This window comes from Ictalurus furcatus, chromosome 7 (genome assembly GCF_023375685.1).
Source record: "Ictalurus furcatus strain D&B chromosome 7, Billie_1.0, whole genome shotgun sequence".
Classification (NCBI taxonomy): Eukaryota; Metazoa; Chordata; class Actinopteri; order Siluriformes; family Ictaluridae; genus Ictalurus; species Ictalurus furcatus.
Window position 1 is genome coordinate 33,966,827 of NC_071261.1, and position 12,265 is coordinate 33,979,091.

The window sequence follows — 12,265 nt, forward strand, 5'->3', positions numbered from 1 at the left end:
ACTCTCCTGACTGATACCTTTCAACAAGTGAGATACCGTACATTCTTTGTAAACTCTTTGTGGACCATTGCTTCAGCAGTCAGATGTCCAAGTCAGAAACCAAGAAGGTGTCTTGATGAGACCTGCTGATCTTTATTTGGGGTTAATCAGAATAATTTCATTGATTACAGCTGTATGATAATTACTAGAGATGCACTGATAAATCGGTATTATCGGATATTTTTCACTGAAAATTTTTCACGACTGATAGTTTAAAAACATCTGATGATCAGGGCCGATTATATCCTATCAGTCAAAAGAGGGCAGGAAAACACATCGAGTTTGTGCTGTGTGTAAAGAAGATGTCCCTTGTGTGGAATGTCTCTTTTCTGTTGATGAGACCAGTTACTATGAAACAACTTGTTGAAATGGAGAGAATAAAGTTTTTATTTGCATTTCTTTCACAATTATTTTAAAAGTAATTATTATTAATTTAATAGAAGGCATAAAATGCAGAACTATCTGTATCGGTTATCTGTATCGGCCGATATCACTCTGAATAATCGGTTATCTGTATCAGTTGAGAAATTTAGTATCGGTGCATCTCTAATAATCACTTTTGAACAAGAGATTGAATGTGATTGGTTCATTCTGAATACAGCCACGTCCCCAATTATAAAAGGGTGTGCACACTTATGTAACCAGGCTATTGTAACTTTTTTTTACTACTGTAAAATGTTTGATTTGTTTTTCATTTAAATTTTATACATTGTAATTTCACACTGAGGGTGGGAAAAGGTCTGACATGATTTAGCTTAGTTGCATTTTTTATATCACAAAAACCTGCCATTTTAATGGGGGTGTGTATACTTTTTATATCCACTGTATGTGTACATAATTGACAGTAAATCACTAACAATACTAAACATTGCCCTTTTCATCCGATATTATAAAGCCTTTTAGACATGGATAAACCCACTCCAGGAGTAGTTGAAGCAGACCACATTCCACCAAAGAATAGTTTAAATGAAGCCTATAGGCTCCTCAGGAGAAATCCAGAAATGGCAAATTCACTCAAAAGCAACAACAAGGCAGCCTATGATTTGGTGATGAGCATGAAGGATGACCAGAATGGAAGAAACCAGCTCTGCATGAACACCCTGTACTCGGATCATCGACGTGCGCTGACCACCGGCAACAGTTCTGAAGCCAGAGCATGCAGGTCTCACCTCTTCCTGAACCATCCTGAACCTTTCTCTAGTAAAATTTAAGCTCCTAACATTAACTACCATGTTTTAAATGTATGTCCCCCAGACGATTGCTGACAAACACCTTAGCAAGTGGAGATATGGAGAAAGTGTTGAAGCAGTCATTAATATCAGCTCACCCGGGATGCTCAGACAGCATTCGGAAGAGTCTAGGTACCTCTTTGTTTTCTTCTTTTTTCATGTTTTGATTGAAACTGGAATCTTTCAAAATGTGGCTCAGGTGGTAGAGCTGGCTGTACACTAATAAGCAGGGTTGACGAGAGTCATTAAAGGTGAAATTTCAATCAGAGAGAGATAGAGAGAGATAGAGAGAGAGGGGGGGGGGAGTCATTCAGACCTAACCTAACAGACTCTCTATATCTGGTTTTATGGCAGGTATCCGTCATAATATTGCGACCCAGAATTCTGGACTTGAAACGACTGACACAAACAAATACTACAAGGATGGATTTATTAGTATGGTACATAGATACAACAGGAAGGATCTGATAAACCAAAACCAAACAGATCGCCTGATGAAGTGGGTGGAAGAGGAGAGATATTTGGACACGTCTACACTGGAATATAGAGAAATAAAAGATGTTGTAAACAGAAGAAACACAGCCAGAACAAGGCCAAATTTTTTCCGCCATGAGCTGTAATGTTCGTGTCAGAGTTAATGTAAGTGCTTGACTGTACGAAAGAAATAAACCTTGTTAAGACAAATAAATCTATTTAAAACTTTACCTCTACAAGTACTGAAAATACAATACAATACGTTAACTTTTTTGTGTCTCTTTTGTGTTGTATGAAATCATTACTATAGTAATAAGCTTGTTAATTTTTAACAGATGGAACTAACGTGATTTTATCAGTTGAAACCCAGTGAGAACACACACTAAATCTTGTCTTACAACTGAATTGTGACCTTCAACCATGGCGGATGCACAGAGTGGCTGTGGGCTGTCTTCGGAATAATCTTAGACGCTTTATTGTTAAAATCACATTTTCAGATGAATACATAAAGTAAATAAATAAAGAGAGAGACTCAGAGTGGAGGCATATAGAGAGGATTCATACAGAGAGTCATTCAGAAAGGAGTCATTTACAAAAGAGAGAGAGATGGAGACACTCAGCAAGGAGTCATTTAGAGAGGAGTCACAGAGAGAGAGAGTTATTCAGAGAGGAGTCATTTAGAAAGGAGTCATAGAGAGAAAGAGAGAGAAAGAGAGAGAATATCACAATTTGCTGCAAAATATTTGACAGCATTATTCTGCCTATAGCTCTTCATGGATGTGACGTGTGGGGCCCACTCTGTCAGGACGACTTCTCTAGATGGGACAAACACCCCATAGAGTCCCTACATGCAGAATTCTGTCCAAACGTTCTGAGAGTGAAGAGAAGGACACCAACTAACGCACTCACAGCTGAATTAGACAGATATCCCTTATTTCTAAATATTCAAAAGCTATCTCTTAAATTCTGGACTCATCTTAAATCAAGCTCTTCTAATACACTGCAAAACAAAGCCCTTAAAACCCAAGAGCTAAGCACTAAAACCGGTCCCCTCTGTCAGCTGGCTCTGAAACTCACAAACCCACCAACATCTAACAATCAGTTTCAGACCAGCTCAACTAAACTAATCCAAATTAGAGTAAACCAAATCATAAAATCTATTAAAAATGTCAGATTATACGATGAAGATCCTCTAACAATATTCTTGTGATTAAACAACACGACTACATTATACTCACAGCTCGTGTAGAAAACAGGCTTGCATAAACACACACACACACACACGTTCTTCAGATTATAGCTTGAGGAGATTTTTCCTGTTCAGTAGCATGTTTTGTTTAGGTTTCTCCATCGCCGCTGCCGTACCCTATCAGTAGTTGTGCTGTGAGTTTGCCGTCCTCTTGTTGGAATGGACGAGTCACAATCCAGACCTCAACCCCATTGAGATGCTGCGGTGGGATCTTAAGAGAGCTGTGCATAAACAAATGCCCTCAAACATCACTGAACTGAAGTAATGCTGTGAAGGAGAATGGGCCAACATTTCTCCGAAATGATGTGAGAGAAAATGCTTACTTCAAGTTATTGTTGCTGAAGATGGTTCTACATGTTATTGAATTATAGGGTGTACTTATTTTTCCCCACCTGTTTTCTGAATGTTGGTTTACTTTCTGGGGAAAAAACCCAACATTTTGAAATCCGTTGGGTTTTTGTTGTTGTCACCTGAGCTTATTTGTTTGTTTATAGAAGTTGGTGTGGACCTCACAATTGTTATTTAGGCCCTGATAAAACAAACAAAAACAAAAAAAGACATATAATAGAAAGAGGGTGTTCTTTCTTTTTCCCATGACTGTATAGCAGGAAATGTGATCTTATAGTAAGCGTGAAGCAAACACACTGAAATAAGGCTTGGTATGGACCACACAATTCTACACAGTGGGTGTTACTCAAACGGAAGACTGCGTCCTAGTAAGGCCACTTATCCTGGCTGCTATGTCATGAAGTGCCTTTGAGGGGCATCTCAAGTTGAAGGATCCTCGGAAGGGAGCCTACGTTTCGTGGCCTTCATTCGGCAGATTTTGAAGGATGCATCAGCGTATCCTTCACATCCTCCAATCACCCACAATCCTTTGCATACATTCTGAAATTCATGAAAAACATTACGGGACACGAGTCGGCACTGAGCTCCGCCGAGTTTGTTATGAAATGTAAGACCAAAAATGTTTTCGGAGATGAAGGCATTCGTGTTTTCTTTCAAAGGGAACTCCACGTTGTGTTAGCTGAACGCAGTGGGAAGCGCCCTCGCACGTGACCATTATCTGAAGCTGGTGTAACATCATGATTATTTATATGCCTGCCGTGATCAGGTGACATGACAATTAAGCGCGTCACGTGATATATAAACAGCACCTGGGAACCCCGCCGTCAGCCTTATTATCTTCAGCGAGACTGCATGTCGGTCGTTTGTGTAACGCTCGCAAAAAGACTCTTCATTTACTCTCTATCTTTTCAAAAAAAAGAAATATCTCTTTTCATTTCTGTCCTTTAAAAAAAATAAAAAGGAGAAAAGCATAAGTGAGAGACTTGAGGACGTGTGTTACGCCTTGCTCCCGTTTCATCACGGGGACGATGGACACACTTTCTGCTTGAAGTGTCTAGGGTTGGAGCATGCCATGGCAGTCTTCGAGAGGTCTGACTGTGCACATTGTGAACGACTTACAATTAGGCAGCTCCGCTCGTGATTTGCTCTCTTCCCGGCTGAAGAGAGTTGGGTTTCAGAGCCTCGCGTATCTGGATCCTGGGGATCTCATATGGATCTGAAAGAGGAGCCAGAGACGAGCGCTCTATCTCTATCTCTTGCTCTGTCTTCTGGGTCCGGCTCTCCACTGGATTTTGGAGCTCGCGTTGCGACTTCTCCTTCCACTATGGAAAGCCAAAAAAATGAAAAAAAACACAAAAAAATTTTCCTCTCTGACTCCAAGGATCCAGGAGGGTGTACTAAAAACTGAGAGCAGCATATAAAGAGCTGCTTGAAGTGATTACTAAGGCTGGATTAGCTTTTTCCTCCCTGGTGAAATCCAGATGTTTTCTCATTTTTTCCAGATGTGCATGCCAAAATATCATGCTTCTGGTGGAAAACCTAGCAAAAGCCATATTTATAACAGAATGAATGGCATGGCTATTTAGCTATGCTGAAGGTGGAGGAGGCACTTGTGAGCTAGGTTTCTCCATTAACGGCAGGTAATTTAAAGGGGCCCGCTTTGCCATCCAAGCCATGTAAGGCCACCACGGTGTTGGTGGCCAAGGCCTATGCAGTAGTGGGTCTTGCTTGTGGGTCACTGCAGACAATGGCAGTGTTGCAGGCCTACCAAGCAGACCTGCTGAGTGAGCTCGACATACTGCAGCATTCATCCAGTTCCTTCCCTGTTGTGTGGAGTTCACCCGGGCATCCACGATTGGAGTGGAGGCCAGCACTAGTGTGAGGGAGGGACAGAAGGCGAGTACAGAACCCCACCTCCCCCCACAGACAGCCAGGGGAACCGGACAGCCACAGTCTGCTACTAGGCCTAATCTGAGAATGGGTCATAAAGGCCAAGCAGACAAAGGAGGAGCGGTCCGGAGAGGCCGTGGAGGGACGTATCAATTGACTTGTGCTACTTTAGGGCCTCCCCTAGCCAAGGTTGTCCCAAGTTTTCAGTGTTCTCTGGTCAGCGAGGTGTCACAGGGCAACAAAAATCTAATGCTTCCCATCTAGTACAATGTGGAATAGTTAACATCATTAAAAGACCATCTGGCAGCGTGGAAACTACTGCCAAATGTGTCGCCATGGGTTCTGTCTACCGTAGAAAAGGGTTACCAGGTCCAGTTCAGAGCTCGACCCCCCCGGGTTCAGAGGTGTGCTCACCACAGTAGTCAGCACAGAGCAGAGCCCGACGTTAGCGCAGGAAGTAAGATCCCTATTGGGCAAAGGGGCCATAGAATATGTACCTCATTCCCTGAGGGAGGGAGGTTTTTACAGCATCTATTGCCTGGTCCACAAAAAAGAGGGGAGTATATGGCCAATTTTAGATGTGGATCATCTGAACTGTACTCTTCGGACATACAATCTAAAGATGCTGATGCTCAAACTTATCGTGCCACAGGTTCAGTTCGAGGACTGGTTTGTGATGATAGATATAAAAAGGTGTATATTTCCACATAGAAATATTGCCCAGTCACAGGAAGTTCCTGAGGTTTGCATTTGGAGGCAACACATGCCAATATCGGCTTCTTCCCTTCGGGCTAGCTTTATACCCTTTGCACCTTCACAAAGTGCATGAATGTCATTCTGGCTCTATTGCGACTCCAGGGCATCCGTGTACTAAAGTACCTGGAGGACTGGTTAATTCTAACACGATCCAGGGAACTGGCGGTTCAACATTGAGGTGTTGTTCTTGCCCATATGAAGAGTCTGGGGCTCAGGTTGAACCTCAGAAAAGTATGCTTTCTCCAGTTCAGTGGACAACATTTCTAGAGGTTATAAGGATTCTACTATGATGAGGGCGTTTCTATCCCCAACATGCAATCCTATCAACACTGAGCAAGATAAAGCTGGATTTTGGCATCCCCTCCAGTCTCTATAAGAGACTGTTGGAGCTTATGTCAGTAGCAACCAACGTCATACCATTGGGCCTATTGCACAGGAGACCGTTTCATTCATGGCTGAAAAGTTGGGGGTTTCGTCTGAGGACTGTGGAACTATGGAAACTGTGGGTCTGGCCCATGAGTGGCACCAGCTCATAGATTCTGGTCTCACAACTGAGGTTGTAGAGACCATGTACGTAGAACGCTAGAACGCCATCCAGGACAAAATTGTATGTACTCAAGTGGCAACTTTTTGTCTTGTGGTGTGAAGAACATCAGCTAGACCCAGTGAACTGCGCAATAGCTACAGTCCTGGAGTTCTGTCAGGTGCCACATTTGAGCCCTTAGAGTCAGCATCTGAGAAGCTTTTGACTCTAAAGGTAGCTCTTCTGCTGGCCCTGACATCTCTAAAGTGAGTAGGAAATCTACAAGCTCTCTCTGTTGCCCCTTCCTGCCTTGACTTTACCCCAGGATTAGCCAAGGCCTTCCTGTATCCTAAACCAGATTATATTCCTAAAGTTCCTACATCTGCTGCCAAGTCAATAGTGTTGCAGGATTTCTGCCCTCCTCCATTCCTCATACCGGAACAAGAGAAATTGCACCGACTGTGTCAAGTAAGGGCTCTCTGTACTTACGTCCACCGCTCCAGCCAGTGGCGTAAGTCGGAGCAGTTGCTTCTCAGCTTTCGCAGTGACAGTAAAGGTGATGCTGTGTCGAAGCAGCACATCTCTAATTGGATAGTGGAAGCATTCGCTATCGCTTATGAGGTGCGTGGTCTCGCTACGCCTCTGGGCATAAAGCACTCATTCCACTAGGGGGGTCGCTTCCTCGAAGGCTTTGTCCAAAGGGGTATCCGTACAGAATGTGTATGCTGTGGCAGGGTGATCTATGCCACACACATTCATTCTATTTTACAGCCTGGTTATACATTCCACCACGGACTTGAGTATCTTGCAGTGACCCTCGGGCTTGGATCTTTTTGAACAGGCCGTACCCTCAGTATGACGGAGTGGGTATTCTCGTTCCCATAGTGTACAGCTAATGCAACATGGAGTTCCCTTTGAAAGGAAACACCTGGGTTACTCCTGCAACCCTGTTCCTTGAGAAGGGAACGAGATGTTGCATAGCTTTGTCATATGGGGCATACCTGTGAATTGTTTCTTCGCTTCAGATAATAGAGGCTGACGGCGCAGTTCACAGGTGTTGTTTATATATCACACGACGTGCTTAATTGCCATGTCACCTGATCACGGCAGGCCTATAAATAGGCATGATGTAACACAAGCGTCAGATACCGGTCACATGCGAGGGCGCTTCCCACAGCATTCAGCTAACGCAACATGGAGTTCCCTTCTCAGGGAACAGGGTTACATGCACAAACCAGACGTTTTCTTTTTTTTTTTTTTTTTGAGATATTTTTAGGTTTTAAATTTTGGTTTAGGTTTTTTAATATTTGTGTTTATTTGAGATATGTATATGAGATTATGTATCTGTAGGTGCCGACGCGAGCAGCAGCCGGTCACAACAGCTCCTGCAGCTTTTAACTTTAATATCTTTTTTTCACCTCTTTTCTACTTCTATTTCTGGTTTTACGCCAGACTTTTTATTTCACCTTATTGTCTATATTTGTGCCCGAATTTGTCATTTTAAATGTTTTTCTTGCCATATTTTTGGACCCACCAAGATTACTCGGACAATGCTTGTTTATTCAAGGGAGCAGCTCCTGATGTATCAGATTAGAGCGGTGGCCTTTGTCGATGGACATACCAGTGGAGCTATGGAGGCACAGGCGAGGGACGAGAGCAGGCGCGAAGGTAGAGAGAAGCGGGAGTGAAAAAGGAGACTTAAACCTTGCCTTCCATCATTTGTTATGGGGAATGTAAGATCGCTGGCCAACAAGTCAGACGAGATTGCAGACATGACGAGTAGCCAGCGCGAGTACAGGGTGGCCAGTTTGTTGTGCTTCATGAAGAAATGGCTAACAGGGAACATTCCTGATTCTTTGGTCGAGCTAGGTGGCTTCACACTAGTGCGAGCTGACAGAGGAAAACAGAGCGGTAAGAAGAAGGGAGGAGGTATAGCTGTCTTTGTTAACTCGAAATGGTGCAATGCTAGTCACATAACAGTGAGTGAGAGCATGTGTATGCCAGCTATAGAGCTACTGGCTGTGGGACTGAGACCATACTATTTGTCCAAAGAGTTCTCTCACGCCATTGTTGTGACTGTGTACATTCCACCATCGGCAGTGTCGGCACATGCCTTTGACATCAATTCAATTCAATTCAATTTTATTTATATAGCGCTTTTTACAATAGACATTGTCTCAAAGTAGCTTTACAGAAATATCAACACAGTATACAGATATTAAAGGTGCGAATTTATCCCAACTGAGCAAGCCACTGAGTGGCGACGGTGGCAAGGATAAACTACCTAAGATGTTTTAAGAGGAAGAAACCTTGAGAGGAACCCGACTCAGAAGGGAACCCATCCTCATCTGGGTAACAACAGATAGTGTGAAAAAGTTCATTATGGATTTATATGAAGTCTGTATGGCCTTAGAAGCAGCCGTAGTCCCAGCAGTCTGGAATTGGAGTAGATGAGAGCTCCATCCAGAGGCAGGACATCCGAAACGGATCAGGCAGGTCCGGAGATCAGAAAGGATCAGGATCTCTAGTATCTCCATAAAATTGTGTGTGGCTCCACAGAAGGAGAGAGGGAGAGAAAAGATTATTAGGACTGGGAATTAGCATAATAGAAAGTCTAGTCAGGGTAGGCTTGAGTAAACAAATACGTTTTAAGCCTAGACTTAAACACTGAGACTGTGTCTGAGTCCCGAACACTAATTGGAAGACTGTTCCATAACTGTGGGGCTCTATAAGAGAAAGCTCTTCCCCCTGCTGTAGCCTTCACTATTCGAGGTACCTTCAAATAGCCTGCATCCTTTGATCTAAGTAGGCGTGGCGGATCATAGAAAACCAAAAGGTCGCTTAGATACTGTGGCGCAAGACCGTTTAGTGCTTTATAGGTTAATAAAAGTATTTTATAATCAATGCGAGATTTTCTGGGAGCCAATGCAGTGTGGATAAGATCGGGGTGATGTGGTCGTATCTTCTGGTTCTAGTTAGGACTCTAGCAGCTGCATTCTGGACTAACTGGAGTTTGTTCATGTTCCTACTGAAACATCCAGACAGTAAGGCATTACAGTAATCTAATTTAGAGGTGACGAATGCATGAATATATATTATATACATATACATTTTATATATATATATATATCAGGTGACATGACAATTAAGCGCGTCACGTGATATATAAACAGCACCTGGGAACCCCGCCGTCAGCCTTATTATCTTCAGCGAGACTGCATGTCGGTCGTTTGTGTAACGCTCGCAAAAAGACTCTTCATTTACTCTCTATCTTTTCAAAAAAAAGAAATATCTCTTTTCATTTCTGTCCTTTAAAAAAAATAAAAAGGAGAAAAGCATAAGTGAGAGACTTGAGGACGTGTGTTACGCCTTGCTCCCGTTTCATCACGGGGACGATGGACACACTTTCTGCTTGAAGTGTCTAGGGTTGGAGCATGCCATGGCAGTCTTCGAGAGGTCTGACTGTGCACATTGTGAACGACTTACAATTAGGCAGCTCCGCTCGTGATTTGCTCTCTTCCCGGCTGAAGAGAGTTGGGTTTCAGAGCCTCGCGTATCTGGATCCTGGGGATCTCATATGGATCTGAAAGAGGAGCCAGAGACGAGCGCTCTATCTCTATCTCTTGCTCTGTCTTCTGGGTCCGGCTCTCCACTGGATTTTGGAGCTCGCGTTGCGACTTCTCCTTCCACTATGGAAAGCCAAAAAAATGAAAAAAAACACAAAAAAATTTTCCTCTCTGACTCCAAGGATCCAGGAGGGTGTACTAAAAACTGAGAGCAGCATATAAAGAGCTGCTTGAAGTGATTACTAAGGCTGGATTAGCTTTTTCCTCCCTGGTGAAATCCAGATGTTTTCTCATTTTTTCCAGATGTGCATGCCAAAATATCATGCTTCTGGTGGAAAACCTAGCAAAAGCCATATTTATAACAGAATGAATGGCATGGCTATTTAGCTATGCTGAAGGTGGAGGAGGCACTTGTGAGCTAGGTTTCTCCATTAACGGCAGGTAATTTAAAGGGGCCCGCTTTGCCATCCAAGCCATGTAAGGCCACCACGGTGTTGGTGGCCAAGGCCTATGCAGTAGTGGGTCTTGCTTGTGGGTCACTGCAGACAATGGCAGTGTTGCAGGCCTACCAAGCAGACCTGCTGAGTGAGCTCGACATACTGCAGCATTCATCCAGTTCCTTCCCTGTTGTGTGGAGTTCACCCGGGCATCCACGATTGGAGTGGAGGCCAGCACTAGTGTGAGGGAGGGACAGAAGGCGAGTACAGAACCCCACCTCCCCCCACAGACAGCCAGGGGAACCGGACAGCCACAGTCTGCTACTAGGCCTAATCTGAGAATGGGTCATAAAGGCCAAGCAGACAAAGGAGGAGCGGTCCGGAGAGGCCGTGGAGGGACGTATCAATTGACTTGTGCTACTTTAGGGCCTCCCCTAGCCAAGGTTGTCCCAAGTTTTCAGTGTTCTCTGGTCAGCGAGGTGTCACAGGGCAACAAAAATCTAATGCTTCCCATCTAGTACAATGTGGAATAGTTAACATCATTAAAAGACCATCTGGCAGCGTGGAAACTACTGCCAAATTTGTCGCCATGGGTTCTGTCTACCGTAGAAAAGGGTTACCAGGTCCAGTTCAGAGCTCGACCCCCCCGGGTTCAGAGGTGTGCTCACCACAGTAGTCAGCACAGAGCAGAGCCCGACGTTAGCGCAGGAAGTAAGATCCCTATTGGGCAAAGGGGCCATAGAATATGTACCTCATTCCCTGAGGGAGGGAGGTTTTTACAGCATCTATTGCCTGGTCCACAAAAAAGAGGGGAGTATATGGCCAATTTTAGATGTGGATCATCTGAACTGTACTCTTCGGACATACAATCTAAAGATGCTGATGCTCAAACTTATCGTGCCACAGGTTCAGTTCGAGGACTGGTTTGTGATGATAGATATAAAAAGGTGTATATTTCCACATAGAAATATTGCCCAGTCACAGGAAGTTCCTGAGGTTTGCATTTGGAGGCAACACATGCCAATATCGGCTTCTTCCCTTCGGGCTAGCTTTATACCCTTTGCACCTTCACAAAGTGCATGAATGTCATTCTGGCTCTATTGCGACTCCAGGGCATCCGTGTACTAAAGTACCTGGAGGACTGGTTAATTCTAACACGATCCAGGGAACTGGCGGTTCAACATTGAGGTGTTGTTCTTGCCCATATGAAGAGTCTGGGGCTCAGGTTGAACCTCAGAAAAGTATGCTTTCTCCAGTTCAGTGGACAACATTTCTAGAGGTTATAAGGATTCTACTATGATGAGGGCGTTTCTATCCCCAACATGCAATCCTATCAACACTGAGCAAGATAAAGCTGGATTTTGGCATCCCCTCCAGTCTCTATAAGAGACTGTTGGAGCTTATGTCAGTAGCAACCAACGTCATACCATTGGGCCTATTGCACAGGAGACCGTTTCATTCATGGCTGAAAAGTTGGGGGTTTCGTCTGAGGACTGTGGAACTATGGAAACTGTGGGTCTGGCCCATGAGTGGCACCAGCTCATAGATTCTGGTCTCACAACTGAGGTTGTAGAGACCATGTACGTAGAACGCTAGAACGCCATCCAGGACAAAATTGTATGTACTCAAGTGGCAACTTTTTGTCTTGTGGTGTGAAGAACATCAGCTAGACCCAGTGAACTGCGCAATAGCTACAGTCCTGGAGTTCTGTCAGGTGCCACATTTGAGCCCTTAGAGTCAGCATCTGAGAAGCT

At 44.0% G+C, this 12,265-nt stretch overlaps 1 protein-coding gene across 2 annotated transcripts in view; it reads left to right on the plus strand.

Annotated features, from left to right (window-relative positions):
* LOC128610570 (uncharacterized) overlaps positions 1-12,265 on the plus strand; it is a 35,912-nt gene that overhangs the window by 11,970 nt on the left and 11,677 nt on the right. Inside the window, exons 4-6 of one of the 2 annotated variants that reach the window (XM_053629970.1) lie at positions 935-1,201; positions 1,294-1,400; positions 1,623-2,000. The exons of the other annotated variant lie outside the window; for it this stretch is intronic. Of the exons in view, the coding sequence (XP_053485945.1) occupies positions 935-1,201; positions 1,294-1,400; positions 1,623-1,888 (640 nt within the window). The 3' untranslated portion in view covers positions 1,889-2,000. Of the gene's footprint in view, positions 1-934; positions 1,202-1,293; positions 1,401-1,622; positions 2,001-12,265 lie in introns of those variants that run through there. 2 annotated transcript variants of the gene reach the window in all.